Genomic DNA, 17,802 nt, shown 5'->3' on the forward strand with positions numbered 1-17,802 from the left:
CCCATTCTTATTGGCTTTGGAGCCATGAAAATCATCTTTTAGAAGCCAAAGAAGGAACTTTCAAGAAGGACGTTACTGAACAAGCATTGTAAGGAAGTTGAGAGTGATTAAAAAAAGAAAGAAAGAAAGATCCAGGGGCACCTGGGTGGCTCAGTTTTTAAGTGTCTGCCTTCCACTTGGTTCATGGTCCCTGGGTCCTGGGATCAAGCCCTGCATTGGGCTCCCTGTTCTGCGGGAGCCTGTTTCTTCCTCTCCCACTCCCTCTTCTTGTGTTCCCTCTTTTGCTGTGTCTCTGTGTCTCTCTCTGTCAAATGGATAAATAAAATCTTAAAAAAAAAAAAAAGGAAGATCTGATTGGTTTTATATCAGTCAGGATCACATAGATTAAAAAAATTATTTTGCTATTTAGCCTTGGTATTAGAATTTATCCCAGGCTTATGGATTATGTTTTTTTAGATAGAAAGAAACTATGTTTGTTGCTAATTTTTTAGTTAATATCAGAATTCTAGCATAGGGCATGATAGAGAAACCGGGCTTTCCTGTTCCTAATTATCTTGTCTAAAGCAGTGGTAAGAATTCTCAAAACACTTGATATGCCTCATTTCAATTTGTTTCCTCGAGAATTCCCAAGTACCTGCTCTGCGTAGGCAGAGGGGATATAGTGGGGGAGCAGAGATGAATCACTCAAGGTCTACAGGGCTCACACGTAAGACAGCAGTGGAAACAAGGCCCCAACAGCAAGGAGATGTCCACATGTAATTACCCGGATGTGTGGTATCAGGGAAGGCCTCCTTGGAAGTCTGGCGTCCCCATTAAAAGATGATCACGGGTTTGGTTGGTTGGTGAATATTGCATACAAAGGGTGCAGCATGTGCCAAAATGGAGGTCCATGAGAATGTGGTGTGTTTGGAAAACAGCAGCAAGTTAGTTGTGCTGGAGTGTGAGCTTCAGGCGGGTGTGGTAGCAGTTGACGTCCGGGAGATAAGCAGGAACCACATCATAAAGGGACTTGGTTGATACACAGATGAGCTTGAATGTTATTTTCAAATATAAATTCAAGACACTTCACAAAGCCAGAATAAATATAAATGAGTTTTGGATAATCACAGAATTTTTACTGATACAAATTTGGAAATGTTATATATCAGATTTGGAGTAAGAAGCTACATAGATATCTTCCTCTTTGGAGTTGTTACTTAACTTGAATATTGACAGAAGTACATTACTGAAGCACATACAGCAATATGAACGGAAAAAACACCAAAATGTTAATAGACGTTAAATCTAAGTGATAAGATTACGGGTGTTTTTTTTTTTTTAATCATCTTAATATTTTCTGAGGTTTCAAAGAGGATGTATTTTATAACCCTGAGGAGACATGAGGAGGTGGTGGTTTTTTTAAAAAGCAGATCTCTATTTAAAATAGGAATAAGCTCTCTGTAGTCTTCTCAGAGAGTCATTTTCAATAAAGCGCTGTCTCCAGATTTAAAAAAAAAAAAAAAGAAGAAGACATCATGGGCAGCCCCTGGTTGGCTCTTTCAGACAAGCGTGCAACTCCTGATCTTGGGGCTGTGTTTGAGCCCCACGTTGGCTGTAGAGATGACTTAAATAAACTTTTAAAAATAAATTTAAAAAAAGACATCACTACCTTTGATTTTTGTAACATCTACTTCATGCTAAGTAATCTTTCACCTTTTGTTGTTTTTGGTTGTTTGTAAAAAAATAAATAAATAAATGTCCTTATAGATACAGTATTAATCCTTTCATGTTAGAATATCTGAGTCAGACACCACCATTTTTGTTTCTGTGCAGACACCAATCATTGGAAATAAATATGGCGACCAACATAGCGCAGCTGGGAGAAACGGGAAACCGAAGGTCATTGCTGTTACTAGGAGTACTTCCTCCACTTCTTCTGGTTCTAATTCTAATGCCTTGGTTCCTGTTAGTTGGAAAAGGCCACAGTTATCACAGGTACATTAAAAAAAAAAAAAAACCATCAAAAGCAAAAATTTATAGAAGAATCAATTTTGTTATATGTATGAAAGCTCGAGAATTTGCCTTGATCCGTAATCCTAACATTCTGAATTTTTTTTCCCCTTAGCGAAGAACAAGAGAAAAGCTAATGAATGTGCTTTCTCTCTGTGGTCCGGAATCTGGCCTTCCAAAGAATCCATCAGTGAGTAACCATGACTGCACACGTAAGAGTTTTAAAAATCCTGTTGTTCCGTGAAGAAATGGAAATGCCTCCATCTCCTTGCTTGCCTCTTCTTGCTTCCCTTACTTTATGGTATTAACTAAGAATGAACGAGAGATTACTGGTCTCTGTGGCACTGGGCAGTTATGGTCATTAAGTATTCAGTCAGTTAAACGTTAACATGAAAACCAGATTACAGCTCGGAGTTCATTGACAGAGGAGACCTGTGGTGGCTTCTCAGGCACCAGTCCTCAGACACAGAGTGACGAAGCTGACAGGTGGCTTTTGTTTTTGTTTTTGTTTTTGGCCGGGGCTCAGGTTGTATTTTCTTCTAATGAGGATTTGGAAGTCGGTGACCAGCAGACCAGCCTAATTTCTACAACAGAAGACATGATCCAGGAGGAAGAGGTAGCCGCGGAAGATAACAGCAGTGAACAGCAGTTTGGCGTTTTTAAGGATTTTGACTTTTTAGATGTTGAACTGGAAGATGCAGAGGTAAGGATGTGGGCTCTCCATTATCATATTTATAGTTTACAGTTGCAAGTTTATGAGAATTGAGGATTTGACCATAGGATCTTTACTAGTTAAGGTAAAGAAGGTACAAATCCAGTTAAATGGGTGACGGGTGTTAACGGCACTTGCGATGAGTACCAGCCGTTGTAGGCAAGTGACGAATCACTAAGTTCTACTCCTGAAACTAATATTACACTATATGTTAACTAACTGGAATTTAAATAAAACTTGAAACTATATACACATATATATATGTCCATAAATTTTTTTTAAAAAAAGAAGAAGGTAAAAATCTAAATTGGGAACAAACATGATTAGTTTGATTAGTCAGTAACAGTAGTCTGAAACAACAGAGGAAAGAGGAAATCTAATTTTTAATTTTTTCCCCAGAAAATAAAAAGTGAAAAATGGGTTTCTTCCAAATTAGGTCTTTAATTTAGGGCATGCTTAGACTTAAATGTTCCACATGAGCCAAACAAGTTAAGATGCAGCAAAATGATTTTTTAAAAAAAGTATTAAAATTTATCAAACACCGTTTTGAAGTATAAGTACAGACGTTTACACTAAGTTAAGTTAAATTAAATGAACTTACGTGAGTACAAAGGCTTCGGCTTTCTAGAACTTTCTCCTGTGGCATATGACCAGCATTCTACCTGTGAAATCCTCACCATTTTCTGCTTCACGATGTAGCCAGCTCCCCCAAATGACCCATTTCGTTTAGCACCGGAGGGCTTCTTTCTCCTCTACACTGAGTCAGTCTAGAGTAAGTTGACAGTTGTGTGTCAGTGTAGGTGATTTCGAAATGGAAACTAAGTCAGAAGGTGGATTTATTAGCTTACAGAACTGAGAGAGGCCAGAGGTAGAGTTTATTCGGATACAGCTCAGTGAGGTCTCTGGTTATGTCTCTGCTGCCAGCGAGGCTCTGCCCCTCTCTGCACGTCTCTGCCAGATGCTTATGTCCACAACGCAGCAGGGTTCAAAGCAAGTGAGGGTCACTTCAGAGATGCTCTTGTGCTGAAGAAGTGGAAGTGGAGAAGTTGCTCTCCTAAAGTTTTTAGCACATTTCCCATCGTATGATTGGGCCACGCTGGGACATTAGCTAATTTCTGGAAAGTCGTTGTGGTGAAGAGAATAGGATTGTCTCAACTGTGTTGGTCTATATAGGGACCTATTTCTGTAGCTCAGTCCCCTAAACTTCCAGCTCCTAAACCTGAAATGTCTATGGCACATGGGTTTAAATCATGTGCACTCTAAAATTTTTATAAATATCTCTATTCCAGAAGCCTTAATGGCTTGTCATCTAGTAGCCACACCATTGTCAGTTGAGATGTCTTTCCCCGAGGAATTGAAAGTCACTCACATAATCGTACGCATTCATTAACCCTCTTGGAGGGATGTTTTCCTTTGGCTCTGATAGGTGAGGGGGAGTGAAACCTAATGGCCCGTGCCATGCCACAGCATTAGCTGCTGAGAGGAGACCGTGTAGGGAGGGCCTGGTCCATGCTTCAGCTTTCCCTGCTCCGTGGAGGATATGCGCACGGTGGCCCTGGGTCCAACCAAATGCCTTTACACTAGCTTGGCAGTGGACAGGCTTCCATAATGGCTCATCACTGACATGTTCCCGCAGACCCGGGGTTACCAGAGTCTCAAAACAAGTATTATTCAACACCATGTAGGGCAGTGGCTTTAAAGGGCTTTTAAAGGGCTTTTAAAGTTGTTCTTTTTTTTTTTTTTTTTTTTTTAACCATAATCCATAGTTAATACATTTTATATCATGTCCAAGTATCTAAATACACATACCTTTAAAATTCAAGTTTCAGGGCGCCTGGGTGGCTCAGTCGGTGAAGCCTCTGACTCTTGGTTTGGGCTCAGGTCATGATTGCCTGGGGCCTGGGATGGAGCCCTGCGTGGGGCTCCCCATTTAGCACAGGGTTTGCTTGCAGACTCTCTCCCTCTGCCATTCCTCCTGCTCAAGTGTGCACTCTCTCTCTGTCTCTAAAATAAAATAAATATAATCTTTAAAAATGTTTAAATTAAATTAAAGTTTCAAGAATATGCAGCCTTGGGCATCTGGCTGGCTCAGTCAGTGCAGTATGACTCTTGACCTTGGGGTCATGAGTTCGGGCCCCACATGAGGCGTAGAGATTACTAAAAAAAAAGAATATGCAGCCTTACTCTTTTATGCACACTGACATTTCCTATTCTCTTCCTTTTTTTTTTTTTCCCCAAAATGGCAGGCCATCACCCTCTAAAATTGATTTCACATCCCTAATTTGAAAAATATGTTGTAGGAAATAGGGCTGGCTTGAATAATCAGGTAAGAAAGTGTGACGGACCGAAGAGGCCTGCAGCCCTATCTCAAGGGCATCATGAGCAGCTTCTAAATCTTTTGTAGTTATTTGCTTTTTTCATTTGAGAGTTTAAAATTTCTAAGGCAGACAGGCTCCTGACAGGTTTGTAATGGTAAGGTTATTTATTTTGTTTGCCTTTTTTTTTTTAAGAACTCTATAAATGCTTCCAAGTTGATCCCATAACCTAACGTGTCAGTAGTAACAAATATGGCTTTTTTTTTCTTTTTTTTTCTTTAGCAGGAGGGAGGGAGAGTGGGGGCGATGAGAAAAGAGAGAGCAAGAGAGAGAGAGAATCCTAAGCAGGCTCCACACCCAGCATGGAGCCCAACGCAGGGCTTGATCTTAAAATCCTAAGACCATAGCTTGAGCCGAAATCAAAAGTCTGATCTTTAACTAAATGAGCTGCGCAGGTGCCCACCCCCACCCCCGCCAAAATACAGTATTTGAATAGAACCTTAGTCAAATTAGATTAAAGATATTTAATGTAGTTTTTTCTTCAAGTCGGTGATTTGGGGAGGGTGGTATTAATTTATGCCTTATAAATTAGGCAAATCAAAAAAGATTTTTAAAAACCTAAATATAGTCTTGCTTAAAACAGGGTAATAGGGGGCGCCTGGGTGGCTCAGTGGGTTAAGCCGCTGCCTTCGGCTCAGGTCATGATCTCAGTATCCTGGGATCGAGTCCCGCATCGGGATCTCTGCTCAGCAGGGAGCCTGCTTCCCTCTCTCTCTCTCTGCCTGCCTATCTGTCTACTGTGAACTCTCTCTGTCAAATAAATAAATAAAATCTTTAAAAAAAAAAAAAAAAAAAAAAAAAAAAAAACAGGGTAATAGGAAACACTTTGCTACAAATCAAATGGGACTGTTCATTAAACTTCTAAATCACCCCCAACCTGGAAAGCTACTCATGTGTATTCATTAATTCACCAAATAAAGATTGAGGGCTGTATGCCACTACATAATGATATTTGAAATATCTTGTAGGAAGATAGCTTTTCAAACTTTGACCTTTAGGGCCTCTGATAGCCTGAGAAACAGAGAAAGATTCTAGGGCCAAATGGGCAGAGCTCCTGGCTACCTGTTTTCAACCAGAGCAATTTGGGTTTTGTACATCAGTTTTGCATGGTTGACTTCCATTTTAAATCTCATTTGAAATAAGTATTCCTGGGGTGCCTGGGTGGCTCAGTTGTTAAGTGGCTGCCTTTGGTTTGGGTCATGATCCCAGGGTCCTAGGATCAAGCCCCAAGTCGGTCTCTCTGCTCAGAGAGAGAGAGAGAGAGAGAGAGAGAGAACAGTTCTCTAATAAATAAATAAATAGATAGATAAATAGATAAATTCTATTTAATAATAAATAAATAATAAAGTTTATAATAAATAAAATATTTTCTCAAATAAATAAATAACATGTTTATTTTATAATAAATATAAATAAATTTTTATTTATGAATGAATAAATAAATTTTTTTAAAGAATTATTCTTTTGCTTTATTAAAAATTTTGAAAACCTCTACTCTGGACCATCCCTCTTAAGTAAAAAGGAAGACAAATCCAATTTTCTGGCCAAATCGTGGTAATTTTTCACATCAGGGCTTACAAGAGAATATAAGAATTACATCCTTGCAGAAGGAGAGTCAGTTTAGAGTAACCAACACGTAACTTACATAAACCCATAAGTGGCATGGAATTGAAATCTGTCCTATTTCCTCTTGAACTTTTGACGTTATCCAGGGTTATCTTCTGATAGCTTTGATCTTGATCTTAAACTGTTTTATAGCAGAAAATGGGTTTAGCCAGAACCATCCTGCAGACTAAAATAATTGTGACCCTATATGTTGTCAACTGAATGTGGGTATTTTAAGTCAGTTTTGCATCGTATCAAGTATTAAAATCCATGTAAATTTCGAAGATTTTCCTAAAGTTCGTGTTGCCAGAGTGTATCATAGAAATGTTGTTTTAAGTGTCTGTCTCTGACTTCTTCATAATATATCTTGCATAAAAAAGGAATTTGAATCACCTGTTGGCTTCCTACTCAGAGCTTAATCCAGAGCTTGAATCAGTCTTTGGGTTTGAGAAATCACAAAGAGTTTTTCCCCAAAGTGTAGTGTATATTTAAATGTTTGTCTTCGTTCTTTCTAATTCTGTGTGTTTTCCTTTCTGCTAACCAGGAACTGCAGGTAAGTTGCAGCCTGGTGTTGTGGACCGTTTATGTGTTGTCATTTGTGACGTATGTGTCTTTCTCACAGTCTCATCTGTGTTTGTGTGTTAGAATAGAAATGGCCTAGATGGTAGGTTTAGTTGGTCCCCAGTCACACATGATAGAAAGTCCAGAAAACTATTTAGTTAAAACAGGATCAACCAAATCTTTTGATCTCTTTAAGTATAAATATTTAAGGAAGTTTTAAAAAGTTTCGAGACATTGAAGGGCTGATTGAAACTCTGCTTATGATGATGCATTAAGTGCTTTTCATCCGGGTACATGTTTTCCTGGTGTAGCATGTTTGCCACCTGCACACGTACCTGCGTCTTAGAAACCACGTCTTGCTTTTCCAGGGTGAAAGTATGGACAATTTCAACTGGGGAGTCCGCAGGCGCTCGCTGGACAGTATTGACAAGGGGGACACTCCGTCCCTGCAGGAGTACCAGTGCTCCAGCAGCACCCCCAGCCTGAACCTGACCAACCAGGAGGATACAGACGAGTCGTCCGAGGAAGAAGCGGCGCTCACCGCAAGCCAGATCCTCTCCCGCACGCAGATGGTAAACGGTCACCTTCCCAGACGGCGACAGTCGCTCTCGCTTTCCCTCTTAACTTCCAACCTCATCATTGCTCTGTCCTGGTTTTTCTGATTTTCATTTCACCGTGGGTACAATGCACATGCTGAAATGAAAATTAGAAATTGCACTGCTAATGCAGCATTCCGTGCACGACAGGACTAAGCATTTACGTGGAGGCTGAGCACCCCTTAGCGGCTGAGAACGTCGCTTCTTCTCTCAGAGTGATGGCTGAGTCTGCCTCTGAAACTAGTAGTTCAGCATATGTGAATTCAAACAATAAATTTTTAAAAATTACATATAGGACCAAAAAATAATGACTCTCAGGTCAAGATAGACATGGTTACGCGGGGCTTTTCCACGTTTGTAGTTTTTGCCTAGTGAGACCTACCTCGTGTGAGCCGAGGCTGCACCGATTCCATCGGAGACAAAAGTGGGGGCAGAGGTCATTGTAGGAGGTCAAAGAAGCTCTTCCTAACAAAGCTCCCCACCTACCTGATGACAGACAGTCTGTTCCTTGTGGCCTTTGTGACCATCCTCGACCCGTGAGCGAACTCCTCACTCTGCTGTCTCTCCCTTCAGTTGAACAGTGATGGCGCCGCGGATGAAACAAGGCCGGACCCTCACGATTTACTCCTTCAGTCTCAAGATTCCACGGGCAGCGTCTCTACAGAAGAAGTGCCTCAAATCAGAGATGAGACCCCAAGTTTGGAGGCTTCTCTAGATAATGCTAACAGCCAGCTGCCTGAGGTGGGGAGAAAGGCGGGCTGGTGCTTGGCCAATCTGGGCTCGTTTTAGCAGCCTGTTACCTTCCTCGCTTGTCTTTTGAAAGTTTTCATCTGATAACTTGATTTGTGGCCAGTATTTCTAACCTGTTGGGTTATTTTATTTGAAATGAAATAGAAAAATCTGATAATTTAAAAAAAAAAAAAAAAAGGAAAAGCTGCTGGATTAAGGAAATGACCTGCAGGTTAAAAATAATCTTGAGTGTTTGAATGAGCCTTTCGTGTTGCCGAGTATGATTTTAGGTCAATGGACAGACGCTTCCTGGGGGTGGCGAGCATCTTCTTTGGGGCTGGATCTTGGAAGGGCCGCTTTTTTGTTTTTTCTTCTCTTTTTGCTTTGTGTTGGGGTTTATGTGATTGGTGCTCTGATTGGGATTAAAACCTCAGGCCAGCTGCGTTAGCGGTTGGTTAAAGGAAACCTTTTTAAAAGACGTTGGAACTACTAGTATTATGACTTTTGGAAAGGCCTGTGAGAAGTAAGCCAGATTCCAAGCTAATGACTGACCAAAAATAAGTAAGTATTAGTTTTCTTGATGGTTTTTTTCCCTTAAGATTATTATAGATACTTTATTTTCTTTTCTTTTCTTTTTTAAACTGTAATTGCTATAGATTTGTCATATGTGCTTTAATGCTTTGGTAACTATTAAGAAAATACTGTATTTTTTCACAGGTAACCAAACTAATGTTACTAGATCTTACTATTTTAGTTAGTTGAATTCTCATATTCTTATTAGGCTGACAGTGTAAAAGATTTTTAACAGTAACCAGAGTTTGAGGTGAAGGCATTTTGGCATTTTTTTCAATGTATGACTAGTATGGCTTAAGTTTGGATAACTCAACAAATACTGAGATTTTCCTGCATGCCTGGCATTGAGTTAGGTGTTTGAATAAGGCTTGGTGACCCCTACTCTGAGGAAGTGCATTGTCTATTAAGGAAGACAGAGAAGGTTGGGGAGAAAGGCATTACATTTCCGTAGGAGAAACTTAGTAACAGCCATGTTCCAGGCTTTGTGAAAACTCAGGAGAGGCTGATCAGCTGTGCAGTGGGGTCATGGTGGTGAAGGACAGGTTTCGTGGCATCTGGGACATTGCAGGCAAAGGGACATGTGGAAAGACAAGGCAGCGAGGAAATAATGTGGTATATTTGGGTAACGGCAGGAAACTGAGTATTTCTAGAGAATGAATTGGATGGAGAGGGAAAGGAGAGACGGATGGGGGCCGGGATGAGAAGGGTCCTGCGTGCCACACTGACGACTTGGACTTGACCTCAGGGTGATCACAAGTCATGAATTTTCACTGTTTCAAGAGACACCTGTTCCGTGACAAGCACCGTACCAGAACCCTAGGCGAGAGTACAGGCCGTGCAAGTATTCAGTGATTTAACCAATGTTTCTTGAGCCCCTACTGCCTGCTGGTTGCTTGCTATTCTGGGCACTGGGCATATGGCACTATGTGGAAAAAGGCTCCTGGTTTTCTGGAGCTTAATTGTAGTAAAAGGATGATAAGCAGGTTAGACAAATAAAATATAAATAACATGTCAGAAAGTGATCTTCCTCTTAGTCACACTGAGAACATCTAACAGTAACGTGGAATTGGTGAGGAAGAAAGGTGGAGCAGCATTTGAGGTGAGACCTAAGTGACACGAAGATGTGGGGGGGCAGTGTCCCAGACTGGGGAGGCAGCAGGTACAAAGGCCCTGGGGTAGCCGAAAAACAGGCCGTCCCTGAGGCTTGAGCCTGGGGAGCAGGAGGGCTAGACGGAGGAGGAGTCAGAGAGGGGCCGGTCTGAGAGCCACACAGCAGATAACCATCAGAGGGTTTTAGGCAGAAGAGGGACAAGATCTGATTTTGCTCTTTAAAATCTCTCTTTCTGTATGTTGAAAAGGAAAGGAGGTTCTAGTACCCGTCACATGAGTTCACAGACCAGGCGCCTGTCATCAGGGGAAGGCACCGTCTGGTTTGTGTTCTAGCAAAGTCTCTCTGTCAGAGGTGTGGACAGGAGGAGGCTGAGATGGGGAGATAAACCAGAGCAGTATTAGCAAGAGATAATGGGGCCCGAAGGAAGTCATGAAACGAGAAATGTTTCCAGGAGAGGACCGACCAGTTTAGAGATGCACTTTAAGTAGACTGTATTCCCTTCAGTTGTTGGGAGGCTTGTTGTGTGAGTGTTAATTCCTAGTTCATAATCTGTCAGCTGTATCCGGTTTGGATCACAGCATGTAAAAAGGCCTCATTAGAAACAAGGGAACAGAGACTCATACTAGAAATACCCTCTTAACAAAAGCAGTAAGGTTAATGGTTGGGTGTTGTCATTTTGTTTACTTGACAAATGGGAAATCTTTTATTTTGGGTTATTAAAAGCTATAATCACAGTAAACTTCTGATAGAAATCACTCATTTATTGGAAACAAATTGGAAATTCACATATATTTCTGTATATATTGGAAACTTATTTCAGATGGGACAGCCATTCATCCAACAGGACTGTATTTGATGGCTTCTTTCTAAGACACTATAAAGTTCCTGGTGACATTTTTTTTTTCCCTAAAGGAAAAACACCTCACTTTACTAGGTTTATTTCCTTTATCAGTCGTGGGTTTCATTTTCGCCATAAGCTTTGTGACACAGGTGAATGAGGATAAAGGAGATATTCATAAACATAGTATTTCATTAGTAACAGTTCTGTTGACTTTAAAATTATCACCAAAAGAATGGCTGTCCGCGGGAGAACATTAGGTATTTTAGCCTAATGTGCTTTCCCCTGTCATGCCCAGTAGTGACAGACGACCTCAGATTGCCCTTTTTTAAAAAAAAGTGTGAAAGCACCAAAGTAATGAAACAAAACCATAATTCTGTTTTTTAAAGCAGTTTCTTAAGAAGAGGAATTAATTTTAATAGGTGAAATACTTTATGAATTAAAAGGAACATTGTTCCTAGAACTGTTTGAGAGCGGTTTTTTTGTCCCTTAAATTATGTTGCTATCGGGAGATGAAACAGAATAGGCTACAGCATTTCATGTCATGACAAGCTTTAGAGCCATTTGCTGCTTTCTTCTCTGTAATATGTACACATCACACTTTGAGCTGTTAAGAGATTAAGTCCGTTCTTCATTTGCATTTATTAGAGAAACCTTCACAGATGAATTTCTTCTAGTATTTATAATAGCTTAGATACCAATTCATAGATGGCAGAAATTATTCCTTATAGGAAATGAATCTTCGAGTGTAATTGGATTGGGGGGGTGTTTGCACATATATGCATCACTGTGTAGTAAGATAAAGTTCAAGAAAATTTGATTCTCATAAGGCACATACAACAGTGGAATCCATTCCATGAGCCCAAAAGCCTCTCTTCATAAAATCTAGGTGTTCCCAGGAAATTTCAGCATGTAGTATATGTTGATAATTACAGATAAAACATCTATTTTCTAATTATTATTCAATAATAAATGTCAACCAGATACAAGTATAAACTAATGAAAAGTGAGGACATTAAACTGAGAAGTTTGGTGGGTTATTGCAACCTGGTATATTCAAATTGGTATAGATGGAAAGATGCAGGCTAATAAAATCTCTAGGTGTAGAAATATCTCTAGCACTATCACAGAAACTCTTTCCAGATAACTAATGCTTACCGCTTTAATGGCCAAATCTTTTTTTAAAAAATTTCAGATACAAACAGTGTATTGAATTTTTTTTAGAATGATTGAAGTTTGTGGAATGGTTCAGGAATGATGGGTCCCATATTATTTAAAAATGCTATTCTGTGCAGAGTCAGAATTTCTCCTTTCCCTGCCTCACTAACCTCAGGCCAGTGTTCCCGTGATGTCCTTCGTGTCTTCCTGCCACACTTCTGTGCCATTCCTGTCTTCTAAGTCCTCTTCCCTGACATGCTGTCTTGGTCTGCTTGGGCTGCTTTTACAAAATATGAGAAACTGGGTAGCTTAACAATAATGGAGATTTACTTCTCACAGTTCTAGAGGCCAAGGAGTCCAAGATCAAGGTGCCAGTGGATTCATTGTGTGTGGCGGCGGGGGGTGGCGGGGGAGGGCTTTCTTCCTGGTAGCTCTTCTTGCTGTATTCTCCCTAGCTGGCTCTCTGGCCTCTTGTTGTAAGGGCACTCATTGCATTCCTGAAAACCTAATCACAGTTCAAAGGTCCCATCTCCTGGTACACCACACTGGGGGTGAGAGTTTCAACGTAGGCATTTTGAGGAGATAAAAACGTTCAGCCCATGTCAGTATCACTAACCCATCTTTGTCATACCCCATCACATGGTATTTCCTCCAAGGAGACTAGCCTCCATGCCTTAACCAGATGTGACCTCTCCCTTTTTTGAGTACCAGTAGTCCTCTGTATATTGTTTGTAATATTTACCTAACACTTAATGTACTCCAGATGACTACTATTTGCATATTAGACTAACCCCATTATTAGGTTGTAAGCTGATCGGAGATAGTTACTGATTTATCCCAGAGCACCCAGCCCAGAATCTGGTGAAAATCCTTCATTCATTTTATGATATAGATGAATTTTACACATGTATAAACTGTGGCCCAGACTGGTCTAAGGTCAGGGGATGGCTCCCTTACTTTTCATGTTTTGGGAGAAAAATTACACTTTGAACCAAGAAGAAAAGAAACAACTGCACAACTAATTAGTAACTTAGGACTAAGCACCTTTGAAAAGGAGCTGATCTTTACTCCTAAAACTGAGACCACAGTGCTTATTTTCAAACCGATTAAACTAATATCTGTGCACATTAAAATTAGTGTTGACCCCGGAGTGGGAGAAGACATTTGCAAATGATCAATCTGATAAAGGGTTAATACCCAAAATCTATAAAGAACTTACAACTCAACACCCCAAAAATAAGTAATCCAGTTAAGAAATGGACAGAAAACATGAATAGACATTTTTCCAAAGACAACACACAAATGGCTAACAGACACATGAAAAGATGCTCAACGTCACTCATCATCAGGGAAATACAGACCAAAACCACACCTGTCAGAATGGCTAGAACTAACAACCCAGGAAACAACAGATGTTGGTGAGGATGAGGAGAAAGGGGAACCCTCTTGCCCTGTTGATGGGAATGCAAGCTGGTGCAGCCACTCTGGAGAACAGTATGGTGGTACCTCAAAAAGTAGAACTTACTCTGTGGCCCTGCAATTGCACTACTGGGTATTTACCCAAAAGTTACAAAAATATAGACTCACAGGGGTACATGTACCCCAATGTGTATAGCAGCATTATCAACAATAGCCAAACTGTGGAGAGAGCCCAAATGCCCACTGAGTGATGAATGGATAAAGAAGATGTGGCATCTGTATACAATGGAATGCCAGTCCGCATCTAAAAGAATGAACTTTTGCCATTTGCTAGGATGTGGATGGAGCAGGAGTGTATTTTGCTAAGCGAAATAAGTCAGAAAGATAAATACATGATTTCACTCATATGTGGAATTTAAGAAACAAAACAGAGGAACTTAGGGGAAGGGGGAGAAGAGGGAAGCAAATTATAAGAGACCCAACTACAGAGAACAAACTGAGGTGTGATGGAGGGAGGTGAGCGGGATGTTGGGCTAAATGAGTGACGGGGATGAAGGCGGGTACTTGGGATGATGAGCACTGGGTGTTGTATGTAAGTGGTGAGAGCACCACATTCTATACCTGAAGCCCATTTTACCATATATGTTAACTAAGCAGAATTTAAACCAAAACTTGAAATAAAAAAAATAAATTAAAAATGTTTTCTTATGTTTTTAAGCTTGATAAAAATGTGATTGTTTTACAGGATACAAGTTCAGCATTAAAGGAGGAACAGGGGATCACGACGTTTGAAGATGAAGGTTCATACATAATTCAAGAACAGCAGGATTCTCTTGTGTGTCGGGGGATTCTGGACTTGGAAGACGCTGACATGCCAGAGCCCCTCGCTCCGGAAAGCTACCCTGAGTCCATCTGTGAGGAAGATGTCACCTTGGCTTTGAAGGAACTGGATGACCGATGTGAAGAGGAAGAAGCTGATCTCTCTGGACTGTCTAGGTGAGACTGCGGTGTCACAAACACTAGAATGCAGGGGGTTGTCCTCTCTGAGCCCCTCCCAAGTATGGTTCTCTCTTCCAGTTCACTTAACTTTTGTTTCTTTGTTTTAGCCTGTAATCATACCATCTTCACTGTAAAGGATAAAATGACTGTGATGGATGTATTTTCTGTAACTAACCTTTAATTTGCTTAAAAGAGAAGCAAAGCACAGCGAGCAACAGTCGACACCAAATTCCTCTTTTGGCAAAATGCCAAATGGCCAGTTGTTAAGATCAATACTGCATCGTGGCCAGAGTCAGGTGTCAAAATCATGGGACGAACTTGGTGATACCAAAATAAATCTGAAATATATCCAAAAAATTATTTTACAGTTTCCTCATCAGTGGTCATGGTTGTAAAGTTTGACCTTTAGAATGGGCAGAAGTAATCGTTTCTTGGTACTGTCAGATGTTAGATGACTTCTTTTAAAATGTTCATGTTCTATACATCCAAAATATATTATCAAAAGTACCAAGAATTCCCAAAAAGAGCATTTTCTTCACTCATGGGCTAACAAAACTGAATAATCATTATTGCGTATAATTCTTAGAAGAAATCTTGGCTGTTATGAAGTGTGTAAACCAAACTGTTCTATAATAATCTAGAATTATGACATTAGTCATAATAGTAGATATAGTCATATTAATAACATAATATATAATATAATAATAGTCATAATAAATAGATATTATTTATTTTTCTTTTAAGTTTTATAAATATTTGTTGCTCAAAATCATGTTCTTTATAAAGTTGTCTAGCTTAATGCACTGTCTGTGTATCTACTTCCCCATTCATTAATTTCAAGATCTTTGATAGTTATTTTTAATCAAATATTAATATTTAGTAGTCATCAAATATTTCAGAGTTTCACTCTTACAATAAAAGCCATTCATTTGTATTTCAAGTGATAATAGAGGGGTGTGTGTGTGTGTGTATTAAACTAAGCACTCTACCCAGTGGGGGGCTTGAACTCACAACCCTGAGATCAAGAGTTGTGTGCTCCTCCAGCTTAGCTGGCCAGGCACCCCTTCCAGTAATAATAGAGTTTTAACATACACAGCACAGAAGGAGGTTTTCACTCTTCAATATACCTAGAATATTCTCCTGTATTTGAAAGTCTACATTCAGATATTAACTGCCACAGTGATACACCATTTTCACGTTACCGATTTGGACGGCAGTAACCTGCAGTCACTCATTTCATTCATCGTACACAAAGGCAGGGATGCCAGAAGTGATGTGGAGGTAGATATTCAACTATTGGGCTTTCTAAAAGGTTGAAGCCAAATGATGGACTTTGGCCAAATACCAAAGATGAAATCGAGTAGTGTACCCCTACTAATACAGAGGGATAGCCATTCGGGTTTACAAGAAATACATTTTGCTAAGATCAATCACTACAGTGACATTGTAAAAATATACTTTCTTGAGGTATGGCTTAAAGTTTTCACTTCAGATGTCTGCTTTATTTTTATTTTTTCCTCCGTCTTTACTCAAATCCCTCCCTTCCTTATGAATTGCTCCATAATTTCTATAAAGCCTTATAGAGATACTTTGTCGTGTGAAAATCGCAATTTTAAGACCTTGGATAAAACATTTCTTTATGGAGTTTCTGATTCAAACACCTCTTCAGCCTTAAGACCCAGGGTCACACATTTCGTTATAGAAGATCCAACCCAAACACACCTTCATCTCTTTTCATTGTTTCATTGTTGTCTGTATTATCTGACTGTTGGGATTATAAATTCCTCCAAAGGGATGGCCTGGTCTAATTTTTCTTTGAATCCACAATCTGTTACACACCATAAGGCATATAATATATACTCATGAAGTAGCTGAGCTACCAGTACGTGTCGAGGCTTATAACCTTGGGTTTGGACCCATAGTCCTGGGTTGAAATTCTGACTGTGTCATTTCCCACCCAATAACCTAAGCATAATACCGAATTTCACTGAACTTTTTGTTTCATCATGGTAAAACTGAAGGCTCAGTCGTTAAGTGTCCGTTTTCGGCTCAGGTCATGATCCCAGGGTCCTGGGACGGAGCCCCCATCGGACTCCAAGCTTGTCAGGAAGCCTGCTTCTCCCTCACCCACTCCCCTTGCTTGTGTTCCCTCTCTCACTGGGTCTCTGTCAAATACATAAATAAAATCTTAAAAAAACAACAACTGAGGTAATAAGAGCCCAACCTTCAGAGTTGCTGTGAAGATAGACTCACACAATCCTTATAGAGCAGCTAAGCTAGCCCCTGACCCAAAGCCAACAGCCAGAACGCTTTATATGTCGTCATCACCAGTCGGACCTGTTCAATTAAAGGCCTCCAAGATTGATCATTAAAAATGAAAGCATTCTACATGGCGTTATTCACAGAAGTTGCTGGAAATTACTGCAGAGCACTGGCATATTATAGAGCTTGGCTTGTTTTAAACTGGTTGCTTGAAAGTAAATTTCTAATTCCAAAGATACTTAGGAGAAGGAACACAGAAACCTGCTTCCTTGTACTTTCTTACAAAGTTTAAGTTCTGTACTTTCTTTTTTTTTTTTTTTTTTTAAGATTTTATTTATTTATTTGACAGAGACAGAGATCACAAATAGAGCAGCAGGCAGAGAGAGAGGAGGAAGCAGGCTCCCTACCTAGCAGAGAGCCCAATGCGGGGCTCGATCCCAGGACCCTGGGATCATGACCTGAGCCAGAGGCAGAGGCCCTAACCCACTAAGCCACCCAGGTGCCCCTGTTGTGCACTTTCTAAATCAATGTGTAAATTTGAATAAAAGCAATCTAAGTTGGATGACTCAAACTATTTTAGGATAGTATTATGATTACTGTGATATTTGTATTCACAGTCAAGATGAAGACGAGCAAGATGGCTTCCCGGAAGTCCAGACGTCGTGTCTACCATCACCGTTTCTTTCTGCCATAATCGCTGCTTTTCAGCCGGTGGCGTGTGATGACGAGGAAGAAGCCTGGCGCTGCCATGTCAACCAGATGCTGTCTGACACCGACGGGTCCTGTGCCGTGTTCACTTTTCACGTGTTCTCCAGGCTGTTTCAGGTCCGGCAGGTTTAAAGTTTTCTGAATTTATATTAACAGTTACCCGATAA

The 17,802-nt window shown here is 40.2% G+C and overlaps 1 protein-coding gene across 7 annotated transcripts in view; it reads left to right on the forward strand.

Moving 5' to 3' along the window:
• FRYL (FRY like transcription coactivator) overlaps positions 1–17,802 on the forward strand; it is a 265,921-nt gene that overhangs the window by 231,313 nt on the left and 16,806 nt on the right. For 6 of the 7 annotated variants that reach the window (XM_059161860.1, XM_059161868.1, XM_059161877.1 and 3 more), the window contains 7 exons: positions 1,813–1,974; positions 2,105–2,179; positions 2,516–2,692; positions 7,611–7,814; positions 8,412–8,579; positions 14,412–14,662; positions 17,545–17,752. In XM_059161860.1, coding sequence (XP_059017843.1) covers positions 1,813–1,974; positions 2,105–2,179; positions 2,516–2,692; positions 7,611–7,814; positions 8,412–8,579; positions 14,412–14,662; positions 17,545–17,752 — 1,245 coding nt within the window. Of the gene's footprint in view, positions 1–1,812; positions 1,975–2,104; positions 2,180–2,515; positions 2,693–7,610; positions 7,815–8,411; positions 9,130–14,411; positions 14,663–17,544; positions 17,753–17,802 lie in introns of those variants that run through there. The other variant, XM_059161886.1, reaches the window with a different exon arrangement.

The sequence above is a fragment of the Mustela lutreola genome, chromosome 1 (genome assembly GCF_030435805.1).
Source record: "Mustela lutreola isolate mMusLut2 chromosome 1, mMusLut2.pri, whole genome shotgun sequence".
NCBI lineage: Eukaryota > Metazoa > Chordata > Mammalia > Carnivora > Mustelidae > Mustela > Mustela lutreola.